General features: G+C 31.4%; 1 protein-coding gene across 1 annotated transcript; it reads right to left on the reverse strand.

Annotated features, from left to right (window-relative positions):
- Positions 1 to 1,360: 1,360 nt before the first annotated feature.
- On the reverse strand, positions 1,361 to 18,282 carry LOC143075824 (uncharacterized). The gene is made up of 7 exons (XM_076251403.1): positions 18,200 to 18,282; positions 10,819 to 10,968; positions 6,819 to 7,037; positions 5,917 to 6,198; positions 4,659 to 5,261; positions 3,320 to 3,547; positions 1,361 to 2,061 (listed from the first exon to the last, which is right to left on the reverse strand). Coding segments are annotated over exons 1-7 (1,902 nt in total). The 5' UTR covers positions 18,201 to 18,282; the 3' UTR covers positions 1,361 to 1,642.
- Positions 18,283 to 19,237: the final 955 nt, after the last annotated feature.

The raw sequence follows: 19,237 nt of genomic DNA on the forward strand, positions 1-19,237 counted from the left end.
TGCCTGATGTTCATATGATGAAATCATAATCTTTCAGTCAGTTTAATTGAAGTTTGGAGCTGGCATGTCAGTTAACTGCTAGTAGTCTGTTGTTATCTATGTATTATTGTCATTTTGTTTATTTTCTTTGGTTTTATCTTCTGATATAAGACTCGGACTTCTCTTGAACTGAATGTTCATGTGCGTATTGTTATGCGTTTACTTTTCTACATTTGCTGGAGGGTTTGATTTCTCACAAACATGTTTATGCCCGCCGCATTTATGCGCCTGTCCCAAGTCAGGAGCCTCTGGCCTTTGTTAGTCTTGTATTATTTGAATTTTAGTTTCTTGTGTACAATTTGGAAATTAGTAAAGCGTTCATTATCACTGAAGTAGAATATATTTGTTTAGGGGCCAGCTGAAGGACGCCTCCGGTTGCGGGAATTTCTCGCTACATTGAAGACCTGTTGGTGACCTTCTGCTGTTGTTTTTTCTATGGTCGGGTTGTTGTCTCTTTAACACATTCCCCATTTATATTCTCAATTTTACATGAATATTTCATCAAGAACGTGGTGAGATTGACCATGTAAGCGGGGTCCGAACCCATTGCCTAACATGGGATAGTAGTGTATCAGTTCAGTATAAGAACGAACAATTAAACATTGAAAAAGACTTACCTTATCAGATGGCTACAAATATAGTAAACACACATATCAAACACAAAACAAGTGGTCAGTTTTTTAACGCATTGCTTTGTAACACAGAGGATACGGGTTCCAATCCCGGAGAAGACAAGTAATTGTGTAATAAAATTCATGCTCTGCGGTTGCACTTAATTGAAAAAATCTTTTATGAAATACAACATTTGTGCACATTGTCTTTTTTCTTTACGTTTGATCATTACAAACGAATTGAACATTAAGTTATTAATTGATTCAATTTGACAATTGATAGGGTATTCCTATCATTGAAATGCTAGATTTGTTTATGGACAACATAATTTTATGTGTAACGCTCAAATATTGAGTAATCAACAAACAATCCACAGCCCTATACTGTTCCCCATCTCCTTGTCTTTTTTGTTCAATGAGTCTTCATGCAAGGAAGAGAACCAAGCTAGAATTATTACGTATCGATAGATACTAGTTTGATATTTTGTGTTCTTTGGTATACTAGTTTCATCCGCAAAAAGAATCAATTCCAAACCAAATGTAACTTAAAAAGTATAACTTTAAAACTTTACAAGCAGGAAATACATTTATTTACATAACCTAAAGGCTGCATATAAGTGTATTCATATTTTTTTGTGTCATACTGTTAAATGGTTTTATGTGGGTACATACTGTTTATTTCAACAAAATATAAATGAACGATGAAGACATTTGATGGTATTGCGGCTTTTTTATTTTGTATACACACATTGAAATTGTGAAAGAAAAAAAATATAGTCTACTTTAGACAATCATTTCTTCTTAGAATCATGGGTCATACAAAAGATTAGTAAGTTACGAAAACAATATAATAGTATATGAAATACAATTTGACTGAACGAACAAACTATATCTTGTATTTTATAACATTATGCTGATGTGTTTATGGCACATAAATTGAATTGGTCATTGTTAATATAAGACTTCCAGTACAGATAGAGACTTTCATTCCATTACTTTTTGTTAAAAAATTTGCTTTGGCTCAATTTTGACCAATCGTATTCGGCTTCCGCACCTAGTTTGGTACCACCATAAGGATACGGTGTTCTGAAGGGATTTTGGCCCATTGGGCCTGATGCTAAGCTTTCCGTAAGCTTCATATTTCTTTCCATCATCTCCTCTAAACGTATAAGTCGTTCGTTCATCGCTTTGTTTTCCGTCTTAGATTCTGCAGATTGTGCTGGAGCTGGTTTACTTCTTCCGCTTCTATTTGGGTTGTGTTCTGTTGTTTGATGCTGTGTTTTGGACGGGGTTGCTGTTCTTTTATTCAAATCTGATTCAAACTTCCGAATGATTTCATTTGACTTCGTGATCCACGTATTTAACAGGTCCATCCTTTTTATTGTGGTAAGAACATTTATCATCCATTCATCTGGAAGATAATTCAGTATATGTAAATGCATAAATGAATATTCACACGTAAACAATGTATAGCATTGACGTCATAATGCATTACTATTGATTCGTCGTTTATCTTGAACTCTTTTATAGAGGGACAGACGAAACATGATCAACGGTGCTATTTAACTTAACTATCAAATGATTCCTTATCTGTTGTAAATAGTAACGGGTATTGACTAATGAAACCGTTATACTTCTATTATCCTGATTAATGAAAGACATATATGAAAACATTTAAATATACAAAATACAGAAGCAGAAGTAAAACTACTCCTTGTAATGTTTTTGTTGGATACATTATACTATTTTAACAATATGTATGAAGACGTTATTGTCGAATTTCACAAAATGATATATGAGCTTATTTTCGTAATGGCATAATATTCCAATATTTCAATTCTTATTGAAATTGAAACACAAGCATATTTTGCACTTTATCTAATTGTTACGCCTAGTTTGTTTTGAAATCCTTCCACTTACATTATTGACTGACTCAAATTATTTTCATTTTTTTTGCTGATACATTTTGATATTTTGCAATGAGTATCGTTAGAATATATACAACAATATGAACATGATGAACAATGCAAATTACGTTATAAGTTCAACATTTTCATCGGAGTCCTACCCTTGCATTTGTAGGTTTTATCATCTCAAAAATTGTAGACGGAGGGAAGAACAAATGGACGGAAAAGTGAAAAAATATAGGCTCTTTATGCTTATGTCTGGAACATAACGTAATGGTTATTGGTAGAGTTGTGAATGCTGCAATGAAAACCAATACCATGCACCATTTAAAAAATATAGCTTTAAGAGTCATTTAATAACCTCTCGCAAGAGTGATACATGTATTGCTAGATCTTTTTAACTGGCAACAAATACTTTCTCTTTAAACACAGCATTTCCTTTGATTTATAGTCGGGAAGATATTACATTTGCATTTCCATATATCAATATCATTGTAGCAACATAACACGGATAATGCCACTTGTGGATCAGGAATGTTCTCCCCTTCCGGATTACCTGATATTATGTTGGGATCGTTGATATGTTCGTTGTGTTTAATAAACTTTTATTTGTCATTTTTGATAATGGTATTGCGTATTTTCGTTAAACTTATATTGTTATTGTTAGTGTGGTACCCTTTGCTTCTTTTGTCATCATGCCACAATAACAATTGTAATTAAAAAAAGTTAAAAAGGACTATGAGATATATTATTAACACTTACGAAAGTTAGCTTCATTTGGTCCCTTTGTGTTTACTTCTTTAACAGTCCAAAGATATTCCAATAGCTTTAGCTTTGAATCCCTAAACGCCTTAATCTCACTACTTGTTGGTAAGCATTTTCTTGTTAAGACTTCCTTCTCAGCATCACTTAAATAGCTTTCCATCATATGTAATGTTCTACAAAGTATTGAGTTGAGGGTCTCTACATCTGTTTCACCAAACTCAGTTCCTGCAAAGAATGGCATGACATATATGACGGAATTCATCTGTTTGCGATCGGTTGAAAAGATAAACAATGTGCCACAACCTGTGAAAGGTCATGACACTTATTTGCTGCTCTTCACGTGTTTTAGTACAAGCAAAATACTTGATATTAAGCTGCATATATACAATTTTTAGATAAAAGTTTGACACTATTTTAAGTACAATAAAAATTATGGTAGGAAATACGACAAGTTGTTTTTGCTGCGACTTTAAAATTATCTACAGGTTTTCAAAACGTTGGTATTGATGACATCTATGTCGCTTGAACATTAATATATTTTGGGTAATTTAATAATCAGCCTCTTAATTTTGAAACTTTAGCTAGTGTTTCATGAGAAGACGAATTGCCGTAATGTTTTGTCTTACAATAGATGAATAGAGGGCATTCACTGCGAGATGCAAAAAAGATTCAAATATAATTTTGTTTATGAAATCATAAATGAACTTGAAAAAAGGAAGTCATTATTGGTTTTTAGAAGTTATTTTGGATCAATTTTTTCAAAACAAGCTAAAACAACGCTGATGAATTATTCACTTGCAAGTAAATAATTTGATCTTATTGAATTCGTATTCATGTGACCTTCGATGCATTCGTTTAGCTAGAGAATTGAGCGTGTCATTATTAATAGAAAACTTATGTCAACACTGAAAGTGAAATAATGATAAACCATTTGATTTACTAGTTCAAGCCACAAAACTGTACTTATACAAGTAAAACGACGATTAAAACATGTAAAATGTATTTTAAACCTAAATTATGAAATAAAACGGACCCCAACAAAATCTTAAACACGAGTCGGTTTTTTTTTAGATGCGAATTTATATTAAGATGGGGTTAAATTACCGTCGACAGTCTCCAGAGGTCACCTCGAGTGAACTTAGACTGAAAAAACACGAAACCCTGATACGTATTATCGAGCCCATGGAGTGTAAATTGTTTATTTTTTACTTTTTATAATTTACATACATTGTATATACATTTAAACATGTTATTAATCAGAAATGAGAAATTGTATTGAACAGCAAATGCCCCTTAAAGTCATAACGATTGTATGGCAAATTATTATAGTACTTACGAATTTTAATGTTTTGTCTAAATGTTGGTAATGGCATAGGCATTCCTAACACTTTAAGGAAAAACTCTTCGTTTTGTGAGAGAACTGGATTTGATATTCCAACTTTCAGAAAATATGCAAGTTTATCTCTCTCATAGTTGAGCTCAGTAATGTCTTGTTGCAGTTTTAGAATTGTATTATTTTGTTGTGTTTCTATCCATTTATGAAAACTTCTATACTGTGATTCAACAACTATTGTATTTGCCTCAATTAAGCAACCTATAAGATCAGTGTTATATCCGAGTTTCTCAGCTTTGGCAATCATATGACTTGAATACTTGTATGCATTTCTGAGAGCAATATCTTGAAGCGAACATTTGATGGGTGTGTATCTACATTCCATATATTGCTGAATAAGACCACTTGCTACATCAAACATTTGCCAGTTAACTTGTTGTTTCATTTGCTGAACGGTCTTCTGACAGTTGCGAATTTGCCTATCTTTCTCTAATAGCTGTTGTTGTAAAGACTCAAGTTCTTGATCTGCTTTCCTTCTTTGATCTAGTAGTAACATTACTTCTTCATTCTTTCTGATCGATTCTTCCTGACCAGTCATGTGAGAAGCTTAAATAAAAAAAATATAAAAAAAATAGGAGATATATACATGTAGTATGACTATTTATGATATATAACAAGAAATTACTCAGCTGCCAAGTAACGTCAAACAACTGGTCCCTTGTTGCTTTCGATCATGTACACAGTCAACCCCGTTAAGTTGACTTTTAAAATGGCTATATGATGAAATGTTAAATTTCACAAATGAAATCGGATATATTCCTTACTACAATCCCCTTCCCTTTCATGAATGTGACCTACCGAATTATACTATTTACCGGATTTGTAATCACATAAGCAACACGACGGGTGCCACATGTGGAGCAGGATTTGCTTACCCTTCCGGAGCACCTGCGATCACCCCTAGTTTTTGGTGGGGTTCGTTTTGTTTATTCTTTAGTTTTCTATGTTGTGTCATGTGTACTATTGATTTTCTGTTTGTCTTTTTCAATTTTAGCCATGGCGTTGTCAGTTTGTTTTAGATTTATGAGTTTGGCTATTCCTCTTCTTCTACAAGCTTAAGATGCATTTCTATTTGTATTTTGAAATATCAGTAAAGTCTTCTTATTTCATTCTTTAAATATTGCAAAAAGGATAGTCAACTATTTTATCTCTTATCATATATGCTTTGGTGGAGAAAAAACTAATATCGAAGTATGTTTACCGGTGCAGTTGACCGTTTCTCCATTACACAATACTGCGTCTACACCTTTGGATCCTAAATATTCCTTGTCTTTGTCATTGAGTTCAAGTATGATATTAGAATATCCCTCAGGAATCATAAAAGTGATCAGTATACTATTTGTTGCCTCAATATCTGTTACTACTATAAACTCTGAAGGAACACATAGTACACGACTAACAAGAGCCCTTAGTTCTTCAAGTTTGTTTCTATTCATTTTTTCTTTTCCAGCAACATGAAAATGAAGGTACTCGTATCCGTTTTCTGAAACAATATACACATTCTTATATTAGCATTATATAGTGTGGCGTTAATCTAGATCTTCAAGAATGTCTTTATGGTTCGATAGTACGGAAATATAAACAGTGACAATACACTAAGAAATCTTCAAATTTAATAAAACCAAAATGATATTCGTCGTTAAAAGCTTTATGAATGAATTTATCAGCACATGTCTATGGGTATTTGCTCCTCTAGGTATTTAAAACAATTACAAACATTGATGAACAACATTTTGATCAGAAAATTGAAGCTTCGAATTCCAAAATACAGACTTAGACAAAAAACAGTAACAAAGCTCAAATAGTATGTCTTCAATACACCAAATGTGTGGTTATTTTTCTGTAGTTGACCAATGGGCAACTCGTAGATCATAATTTGGGGGAGTTGAACATGATTAAACACTTATTAATAGATATGTAAATCAAATGAACACGATAAGCCTTTGTTTTAAATGGTTTTTTTTATGACATCTTGCATTCTTGCATTTTTTGAGGTATCGGATTAACAAATTATTTAAATCAATTGGTTAAATCATTATCATTCAAAATAAAGTTAGAAATTTTATAATTTTATCAAACAAAATAGGTATAATTGTCTTTTACCAGGTTTATCTTTTGAGTTGTAAAAATGGATGATATTTCCTCTTTTCTTGGCAAACTTGACAAATTTGTTATGGAGATCCTTTCGACCTAGATGCCATAGCATTGATTGTAGTATGACAATGTTATCTCTAGTCAAAATTAATCTATGTCGAAGATGTTGAAAAAAGTCCAGGGGGTCCTTTATACTCTCTAAAACTCCTTTGCGTGTACCATGAAACCCTGTAAAAACAATAAATTCCAATCGTTAAGTCTGTCAAAAACATGTTTATTTCATTGTTCAACAATAATTAGCTAACATTCAATTATGTGTTTTTATTACCGTTAATATGCCTATAAAATCATTCAATATATCTTATGTTTACCAAGTCTAGTCTACCAGTGTAACATAGCCCATTCAAAGCTTACTGGAAACAGATATTTAGATGTGTTTCGGTGAGAAATATTTCAGTTGGAATAAGTTATTTAATCACATATCAGATGAAAAATTAATACGCTCTTGCTTGTAATAACTGTTCTAACGTATAATTGTCATGACAGTTCAACATTACGATAAGTAAATTAAGACTATATTAGTTTACCGATGTCACAATCTAACAGATTATTAACAGACAAATTGATACATCAAACAAAAGTTATTACAGTAGGAAGCCTCTGGTATCTGGTCCAGGTACACAGTTATCGTCCTTTTGTTTTCGTTGTCTACAATATAGTCCCTAGTGTAAACAGAGTATAACTTGCATGTTTTATTTGATACACTTTTCCAATGTATTTCTTGATATTAAATACATGAAATATTAAGTAGGGGGATGTAACTACATGTTAAAAAAAGTTGGGTGCTGAATGTTTATGTTAAGTAGTGATTTGGTCCAGTTCAAAAAGGTCAAATTTTATCACGTCTGAAGCTGTCAAACTGAATTTTATACCCTCTTAACACAGACTTGTCAATATTTTGAGTAAGAGCTTGTAGAAGTCTCTATAATTTTGATATTATTTGTCTCACTGGTAGTACACTACACTGTAAATATCTTTTCGAGAAAGAGCAGGTGCGAGTTTTTTAATTGAAATCTATTGTCTCAAAGAAATGCACTACAAAATAACTGTGTTATCGGACCATCTATGTATTTATCGCTTTGCAAATTCTTCCGTCAAAATGACACAATCAGGAATAGGACACACCCGGTAATGTTTTCGTGTACACTTAAGGATATACTCAATATGGGTTTTGGAATTTGAATCAGATGTTCGGACTCCTAGGTTGTTTCCCTATGAGACAAAATAAAATATTTTGCCCCATAACACCCGTTTTTTTTCCTTATCAGACTAAATAATAGTTCATAAAAGTTCATTCAGGAATCTATCGCAGAGTTTATGTTAATCTAACAATGTACCTTTTATGGTAAGTAACCGGCGCCTGTACACAAAATCCTTCAATCCTTCAAGCGGGGATTCAATATAGATAAATACAATCTTATAATAAAAAAGCCATGAATGAGGTTGTTAAATTTAATATATAATATATATCTTTTTGTGCTTCTTTGTTACATATTTCTTATGTGTTCGTAGATATTAAGTTTGAAACACAATGTTGACTGTTGTACCCCTATTTTTGACCGACTTTCCCCGCCACATTTCAAAAATAAGATATTTACAAAAGGAGCTACATGACCTATTGATATTTTTATCTATTATTTGTCCCTAAACGAATGCTTTTCCGACATACAGTAACAATTTTAATCTACCTCCTAAATTTTCGCTTGCTACATGTTTATTCAGCAGCTATAGAAAGCGACATTAAAATCATTGTTTGGAATTTTTATTCATTATTTGGTTTATTATCTAGTTATTACGAATTTGAAATCATATCTTTTGTGTGAGTCTTTTGTATTAATAAGTAAATCAAAAGAGTATGCATGATTAATTTAGGTCTTTGTTTCATAAAAGCTAATATTTCAAAGATCATTTCACACCGTTTAGAAACATAACAATCATATCAGTGACGTGTTAAAAAATTGTAGTTAGCAAAAAACTTTTGATTGCGGTCATAACCTGAACAAATATAAAATAAAACTAAAATCATATTTACAAATATTCTTTTTAAAAAATGTTTGGTCATATTGTGGACAAATTTATTAATAGGGCCCAACCTCAAAATCAAATTACATCGTTAGATTTACAATGTAGAAAATCTCTATTTATTAGGTGTATAGTGAATTAAACATGTTACAAAAAGTAAAATTTGAACACCGATTTTGATCATATCGAAAACTGGTCCAAAAAGTAAAAATGAAAATCATGTTGAGATCTAGGTTCCCAATGAACCCCACATATTCAGTTTTTGTCAAAAGTAAACTAAATTTTAATTCAAAACTGGACCAAACATGTTTAATCTATATTAAGAAACGCATAGTCATATAATGATAACAAAGATCACTGAAATATATATATTTTATTTTTATGAAACTGGACCAATTTAAAAAACAGAAACTTAAATCCAAAATCTAGAAACACTGATTAATTTTGAAATTTTGGATCTTCAGCTCTGTACTTATAACTATTTTGATATGAGTGTCACTGATGATTTTTATGTAGACGAAACGCGCGTCTGGCGTACTAAATCATAATCCTGGTACACAATGCACAAAGAATTCAAGGCTTTGAATGACGCCCATTGAATAAGACTAGAAAAATAAGCAATATTAAAAATGTATTGCTCTCTTTGCCTTTTTTACTAAAAAGTTGGTGCCATAAACCCCAAAATCAATCACAATCGACAGTTTGTAATATGAAACCTTGTGGTATATGTTCACAGAGATCGATGAAATAATACTCAGACAAGTGATTATGTGGAAACCATAAAATCGTTGTTTGTTTGTCCCCTTCACCTTTATAATTTGAACCATAGTATGAGTTATTGTCCTGGAACAAGGATAAATTGTTCCCCCCTTTTGGCCTTTAATTTCTAAACAAATTGGATAATTAACCCTAAAACTCAATCCCCGACTGCTTATCTTGGTAAGGAAACTTGTTAAATTTCATAAAGATGCACATGCTTACACCCAGATTATTGTTTGTAAACAAAATGGTTTGAGTCGACAGTAAAACGAACGGTGTTTAATGAGACGACATATTCGATCTTTCTTTTGCGTGAGGAGAACAGTGTGGTGCAGATACACGGTATTGCTACAAAGTAAGATTTTAATTTCAGATCTTTAGAAATTTGAAAAAAAACCAACAGCTGATACTTTTTTTCGAAATTATAATATACAAATATTTACAATCATATTCATTAGTTTGAAGTCTTTTGAATATTTTTTTTCCGTAAAAAATGCTCTTATTAAACCTCGATATTTACCTTTTTTAAATTGATAAACAGAATGATAAACATAATTTACATTTTCACCGGTAAAATATACATGAACTATTGGATTGTGTTGCATCTTACAAAATTTATTCCTCTCAATGCGGTGTTATGAACCGTCTTTTTATTGCTCCGTGTTGAAGTACTCACTATCACCGTAGGATAAAAAAAACAACAATAGATGCGCTTAATCTCCACTTTGTGTGTGTATTTTGCTGAGCATGTTTTGATTTTTTGTCATTTATGTACACCTCTTATCGTTTGTTTACTATCATAAGATATACCGGCTTGACATTTTGTACGCCAGACGCGCGTTTAGTAAATATACCAGTCACTGATGGAATTGGAATAAAAGGTCACATACAGTAAAGCGTTTGTTTTATGTTTCTCATTTTTTAAATTTTCATGTTTTCGTTTATCAGAGATCCTAATGTACTAATAGCTAACTAAGTTACCCACCAACACTAAATTATTCACTAGCTGGCTAATTTATTATATAAGTCTGTGTTTTATTTAAGATAAAACAATTTATACATGTGTTATACATGTATCTATACAATGTTATGTATAAAAACTTAAAAAGCAACTGTTATTGTCCTTTATAAAAATGTACATGATATATAACACTATCAATAACCCTACCTGAAACAAAGTGTTTCATGGTTTTAAGATCTTCATCAGTCAAGCCGTCAGCCAACTCTTTCAGGAATACATTCATCTCCCAATCATCAGATGGTATCGTAGGAAGTTGAAAATCATCATTCCTGGAAGAGTTGGGATCCAAGCTGGACACTGAAATAAAAATATATTATGTGTAATATTATTTTTCTGTAAACTTACATTTATAGTAGTCTTTAGAGATACACATAGATCAGACAATAATTGTCTAATTATGTCAATGTATTGGTAACACTTTGTTTTAAAATTCAACAGACCAGGTACACTGCTGTCATTTCTGCATTATTGACACGTTTACGAAGTCTTAGATCATTGAATGTTAGAATAGTCGCTTAGTCTGTAATATCGTTGATTGAGTATTATTTTCCATTATGTTACTTTGACTTAAAAATGTTCTACTTATTTTTATCTATGAAATAGAACTACAAACAACTGGTCACGAATGTGGTACTCTTCGTCATTAGTAAAACAAGTAGTACAAACACTTTCTTTTGAAAATGCCTGTACTTAGTCAGGAATGTGACATCTATTTTTTGCTTGTTCCTTTAATTACAATTATTTGATTTTTTTTCTTCAGTTTGATGGATATTTAATTTTGTTATTTGCCTAAGAGTTTCGTAAACGTTTATAGACATTTGTACATGTATGGGACGCTTACCTGTCAAAATACCCATATTGACTCAATAGTAGTTGATTCGATTCATTCATTTTTTTTGTTTTACCTGGTTTTATATATTTTAATTAATTTTATATGAGTAAGGTATCGCTTTAGTACTGTTGTTTCTAACTTTATAAGAAGATACCCTACAGAAATACTGTATATATAAAAATACAATGATAGGAAGATCTTTTCTTGACAATTTAGCAATTTATTGCTAAATGTTAATATTATCTATATATAAGTTTGAAAAAACACACAGACTTTCCATTTAGTGTCTTAAAGAGCTTAAGAAATCAAAGACGTAAATGAATTGGTATTGTTCTTACGCAAAAAAAAAAACAGAACCAAAAAGCAATGTTTTAAATCATATTTGGTGTACTTATTTCCGAGGGCATCATATGCCCGTTAGCCAGTAGTTTGTTGGTATAAGAAACTATAGTTTTAAACAGAAACAAATGTTGTTTTAACATCTGGGAAATGTGTTCATGATATTGAATTTATCTTCCGAATACATACAATTGGGTTCAGTTCTAAACGTTCTTTAAATCTTTATGTACTGTCCGATATACTATTCTAGAACAGTCTTTAAAATAGTCCCCCTGTCGATTTTATAGTTTTCACTGAAGTTGGCTAAAGCTTTAGTTTTAGGAACTTCTCCCTCAGAACTGAATCTTACATTATTTTAATATGTTTGGTTATGTATTTATTTATTTATATTTGATTAGATATTTTTCATTTGTTCTTAGAAAATCTTAGGTTTTTATTTATTTTTGGTTATGCTGTTCTAAGACATCGTTTTATTTATGATTTTTTAGTTTTGACACTTATTCAAAATTGTATTTGTTTTTATTGTAAATGGGTTTTGCTTTTAAATCGAGAATCATTGAAGTTACACTAATTGCACAACTGGTGGAATAGCATTGGTACTGTTAATGTCAAAACTAATTGTGACTTGACAAGCATGAGGCTTTGGTTTACTTTATTTACAAATAGATCTGCACTAGAACAGATACTGAATTGTTCCAATGATTAGCACTAGTCCTAATCTTAGTTTTATTTCTGTCTACGGTTATACCTCTGTCCCCCCACTGTTTTTTCAACTCTTTGTGTAAGGCTATGGATGTTCACATATCTAGACACCGATCATCAATGAAGATACTTACTTTTCGATATGTAAATATGGTTTAATGCTGTAACAATGGTTTGCGATATATCATTAGTTAGTCAAAACGATTACAAAGGAACACAGGGGCTTGTTATGGAAATTTTCAAACTATCCCTGTGATAAAAGAGAGAGTTGTACAAAGTTCTTTTTTTATCATGTAGCTACTGATGAGTAAATCGTTTAAACAAAGGTAGTTTTCATCTTGAGTTCATATATTAAACAGTAATAAACATACCCTTATTTCACATTCACCATGACATTTTATTACTCAAGTCGATTTCCAGTTTGAAACACTGATACATTTTGTTTTCCATTCTGCATCGAAATATTTGTGTTACATTTGATATTAGTATCCAGTGCTTGCCCCCTCGCCTAATTTTGAAACTATTTATCACGACCCGTTTTACCCCTTTCATGTACAATCTGGTCAAAGCACAAAGACTTAATAGATGTTTTTTTTTTATCAAAAATAGGTCAACATTCTTCGGGTGCGAATGTTCATGATCGTATATCAATTTTGTCGCAATTACGCTATTGCAAAAAAAAAAATTAAAAATAGTTCAACGTTTATCTTATGAGGTTGTTCAAAAATACTAATCAATTTAGCAGACATTTTACAATGAAGGTATCACTTAATTGCAACAAACCACGAGTAAAATGACTAACGTGGGTATTCATATTATAAACTTTGTTTATCAGAGTTTTATTGATTGTAAAGTAAACATAAAAACTGATTTTAACTACAATATGACTGTCACGCTTGTTCATTGTTGTTATAAATATTTTCTATACTTATCAAGGTTTAAGGAAATCTAACCTAATGCATATAGTCTAGCGGCTACAAGCCTATTCAGACGAATTGTGCACATCCTGTATGAAATTTTGCATAGACCTTCCTCAACTATTACTCTTTTATTTCAGATAGGGAGACATTTGAAAATCCAAAATGGCGGTCATCATACTTAAATCGGCCCAATATCGAAGGCTAGTATGTGAAAAGGTATTATTATTATGCTGCTATAATAATAGTTGGTACAAACCTTTGTTATGTACTACTTTTGGATATATTATATAGATAAGTTGTCTTTAAAAATCATACTTCCGGTAAAATCCAACATGGCGGACATTGCACTAAAATAAGCTTATTTCTTATGGAGGGTGATTGAAATGTGTTTTAACGTATTGCTACTATCATTAAATTCTGCAGGAACATTTCTTTGATGCTTCTAAGTGATACAATGTATAAGACATATGTCTTCAAATCCCTTATTTCCGGTTATATTAAAAATGTCGGACATAGAAATATCATTTTTTATTTTGATATTCAACTACTTTTCAAAATGTGAAGAAATTTGGTTTGTTTTGTGCTGGTCATTACATTTTTGGCTTTATGTTATCCTCTAAACCCCTTATCATATTCTGTAGTTGATATTTAAATACAAAGTTAATACTTCCGGTAAAAAAAATCAATATGGCGTAAATGTCAAAGATGAGTCCTCAATCAATATCTTCGGTGTAGAGTTTTGGATAGATTGGTTAAAATAAAATAAAATCGCTTAAGTAATAAACCATTTTAAAAATTACCACTATTTGGCCCCAAAAAATATTAATTCCCAGTCACCACCACATGTACACGACGTAGGGCACTGGAGACTTGATTTACCACATTAACAACAGCCGCGGCAACCTTTCTTTCATCCGCAATGTGCAAGCTTCTTACAAAATGATGAGGCATCAGAAAGAATTTTTAAAAAATGATCTTCTTTGTGCCTTCGTTATCCATTAGCGTCTGGACTGGGTAGTATAAGAGCTAATTTGAAGCTCGTTCCCTAAACACGTGTCCTAGTATATTGTACGTTTTGGATGGTGGAAAAGACTAGACTAAGTTGAGGGAATAGCCTCAATTAGGCTTCCTTTTTGCGTGAATAGTTATTTCTTGCTTTGTTAACCATGCTAACCCCATCTGATAAGTGTGTGCGATCTTACAGTACACACCGGTGATTTAGGCGGATCAATTATCATTCTTTATGTTAAAGTGACATCTTCAAATGCCATCAATGTCTCCCTCGCAGTCTTTTCCCCTCTTTTCAAGCAAACAGAGAACCGTATCACAACCGGTAAATACATGGATCACAATATGTGTGTGTGATCACTCATCGCTAGTGCATTTGAAAGGTCATTGATAGATATTTATCCAAAGTTTTTCCCCCTCCTAAACACAATTCATAGTTCGTCTACCCCTATGTAACGAAATAGCGAAACAGTAATGACAGCATCATCAGTACCGACTGTTCGAATAATGACTCGTGTAAGTTCGTGTTTCACTGCATCAGACACATGCACCATGATTCTAGTGTCAGCCTTTTAATGTGAATAAGGTGATTAACTTACAATACATCACGTGGTAGTTAAGATAGAATATCCTGATCATGTGTTGCTACAACTACCATATGCATTCAAGACTTCATTCACTCTTGTATCAGTTTCACGTTTTTTTTTAAGGTAAGGGCATAATACCCTATCAAACTTTATATATATATATATCTATCCATGACCTTTCAAATGCACGTTTACTTGAAAGAGAACTTCGTTGTTAACATGGATGGCGTTTGAAGATATGACTTTATGATTTAGAATGATGAATAATCAGCCAACATCACCAGATATGGATTTGATAATGTCATCGATAAAACGATACGTGGTTTTGAAGTAAGTTCAAACACTTTATGAGGCCTCTTAACCTTATCAGGAGCTTGTACATTATTGATGTAAGAAGCAAAACCACGGTCTTTGCAAATGAGGAAAATCAGCTCTCCGATTGTGAAAACACATGTATTTGAGGCCATAAATCAATAATTTTAAAGATGTTTTAGTACTTAAGTGATTCTATTTTATTTTAATCAAGCTATCCATAGAAGTGATGGACTGAGGGCTCATCTTTGAAATTTACGCCATACTGGTTTTATTTACCGGAAGTGTAAACTTTGTATTTAAACATTAACTATAGAATAGAATAAAAGGTTAAGAGGATAACTTAAAGCCAAAAGTTTAATGACCAGCACAAAAAAAAACAAAACATTTTCTTTACATTTTGAAAAGAATTTGAATTTCAAAATAAAATAATGATATTTCTATAACCGCCATTTTGAATATCCTGGAAGTAAGGGCTTTAAAGACATATGTCTTATACATTGTATTCATTAGCAGCATCAAAGAAAGGGTTCCTACACAATTTAATGATAGTAGCAATACGTCAAAACACATTTCAATCACCCTCCTTAAAAAATAAGCTTATGGTTGCACTCCACAGTTAGGTGTGTAGTTTCGCATTTTGGCCCCTGTGGATTTTTCAAATATAAGAGCTAGTGTGCAATAGAATTCATTTTTGGATAGCTGAATATTTAAATAGCCTTCGTATTGGGTGTATATGAACATCCATATTATACAATGTATATAGTAAAGGCTGTTTTCTGTATGACAGTCCGTATTAGTATGTCCGTACCATACATTGATCCGGCAATTATTGTAATGCTTTTTTCAAACTTTTTGTCGCACGAACTTTGTGATTAGATTTTACGAAAAAATGAGGCGAAAGACACCAATGTTGTATTTAATCAATAGGAAGATTTATGAAAACAATTTCTAAAAAGGTATCACTCAAAGGCATTGAAATTCTAGTTTGATCCAAATTTTGGGGGAATAGGTTACATGTTTAACCCCTTTTTGCAATGTTTTATGGTAAATAAATGCAGAAGGTTGCCATGGGTACACATAAATGGAATTATTTCCCCCCCCCAAAAGGAGTACATAACAAAGGTTTGTACCAAATATTATTATAGAAGCATGATAAAAACACATTTTAACACACTGGCCGCTGATATTGGGCTGATTTAAGTATGATGTCCACCGTTTTGGATTTTACCGGAAGTGAGACATTTTTTTCAAATGCCTCCCTATCTGAAATAAAAGAAGAGTAATAGTTGAGGAAGGTCTATGCCAAATTTCATGCTTGTAGCAGGATGTGCACAATTTTTCACAAAGCTGCCGGACTAATAGATACATTTAGTATATTACCCGTTTTACTTGATGTTGTATACATTTTGTTTGAGAAAATTTTATTAATCCAATTAATCCAATTCTAGAACTTTTCAGTAGAGTTCTTATTGATAACGTTAATTGGATAATGCTTAAAGTGTTTTTTTTATCTTTGCCAAACAGGTGTTGAACGCAAACTTTTATAAAGAATTCGAAACTTTCTGTTAGTAATATGTAGTAGTTTGCATTGTGAGACTTCTAGTTTAGAAAATAAATTATGCAGAAAAATGAAAGTGATATATCTATAAGTGTTTGTTCAAGGACAAGGACAATCAACATTAATGCTTTTTTAAATAGTACTAATAAATGTAATAATAAGTATTATTATGTTTAATTAAAAAAAAGAAGAAAAACACTTGACCAAAATTTAGAACAATTGATCCAGTATTAAACAGAAACTTTTATAAATCTTCATATATTAAAAACATTTTGTTAGCTAAATGTTTCCATGATATCATAGGTACAACAACAAGCAAATCCGTTTTCAAGGAGGGTATCTTCTTCAATCCTACTTTGTAAATAACCTAATCAATTACAAATATATCACATTTATTAAAAAGAAACAAAACATAGTTTGATTGAAATCATGTACCAAACAGGTTGAGATCTAAATTTTTCTAATTTTTTATTTTACTTGGTAAGATAATTAGGGAAATATGCCAGAAATTAATGTTTCCCATAATATTTCATGGTGGTATTCCTGCTTGCAAACAAGTAATTCTAACTTCAAACAAGAATGGTAGATATACATGGCACCATCGGAAACACAGTTTAAATGTTTTAATTCCTAGTTCACGTTTATTAACAGTGTATTGTCAATAACCAGTAAAAGCAAAACATTATTGGGGCTTATTTATAAAAAAAAATTCAGACTCGACGTGAATATCAATAAGCTGAAATATGAAACAGTTGATAATATATTTGCTTAATAAAGGTACCTCAATTGAATTACAAACTGAATAACCATAATAACAAATAGTATCAAATAGAAGAAAAAATAGGTAACAAAGTTATTTCATGGTAAATATGTCATTGGTTCCATGTTATAATGACAGATACAATACTTTTTCAATCCGGATCTGCATGGGTTTATCGATTTTATATATCGTCATATATAAAAAAAAATAGATTCTTCAAAGTTAAATGAAAGCATGGAAGTCGTTGTCGTTTGTAATTTAGGATCAATTGTACTGAAAATCAAATAAAAGTCAAACATTATAGACTTTCGATATAAAGGAATGAAACCGGCCATCACACCCATTTGACTTACTGAACAGTACTTTCGTTGCTAAGGTCAAGAACATTGTACATATCAAGGATTTCACTGACAGTAAGTTTTTAACTGAAAAAGTAAAATTAATATTAACCGATTATCAAGTTGTTCACGTATTTGGTGAACATATAAAATGTAGAATAAAACTTACTCTTAGATCTTAGTTCCTAACATTTATAAACGGGAAGTGAAAATTTCCACGTATGCGCATTGATAGATGTCGCTAGTCATTTTATTCAATATGACGTCATATTACCTTTTTATAATGCATAAGTGTAACTAGAGAGTATGCATGTAAATGATATCTTAAGTAATATACTAACTAGCAAGAAGCATACACATACTTGCATAAAAGTTTTTCTCACTCAAAAGGGTCTTTTAAGATAAACATATTTAACCGTGCAAGGAAGTCAAATCTTTAGAATTATTAATAAGTATAAATGATTTAACTATAAACATAAATTTTGCTTTCAAAACACATCTGCACTAAAATAGCTTTATGCATAATACCCGGACACTTTCTTACAAATTAAAAGCAACCCATTGCTGACAGATAATTAATTCAAAGGGACTTATTTTATACACATGAAGAGGACAATTAGTATGGTCAGAATTATTTATCGTTAGATAAACAATCGAACAGTATTTTCTCACTCTTTGTAACATTTGACAGTTGTTTTCGTTGTGGTTTGGAAATTTTCATTTACATTTATTTAACAAGTTTAAATCTTTTGCAGTTTTGGTAAATTTACACCAGAAACAAATATTTCTCCCAAATATACAATAATGTCGAAGCATTATCAATCCCGCGATGAGGAATTAATAAGAAATCTATTAATTATAAAATAGTATCCCAAATCAAATTGAAGATATACTCAACAAATATCAATCATTCAATAGTTAACTTGTTGGCCAAACTCTGTTGTTGAGTATATATTAAATACAAAATTCTTACGTAATGCTGTTCTAATTCTATTAATAAATAAAATGATTTTCTGAAAATCACATTATACACACTTTATCATCATTGATTCATATCACCACTAACGTATATCTCACTTGACTGCACGCCTATGAAAAACACATTCTTTCTTATACCACCACGTGACAAACAGTCCATGAATACATATAGGTAAAAATGTTTATTTAAAATACAAAGTAGCACTTTGAATTCAATATATTGTAAAAA

This window comes from Mytilus galloprovincialis, chromosome 5 (genome assembly GCF_965363235.1).
Source record: "Mytilus galloprovincialis chromosome 5, xbMytGall1.hap1.1, whole genome shotgun sequence".
NCBI lineage: Eukaryota > Metazoa > Mollusca > Bivalvia > Mytilida > Mytilidae > Mytilus > Mytilus galloprovincialis.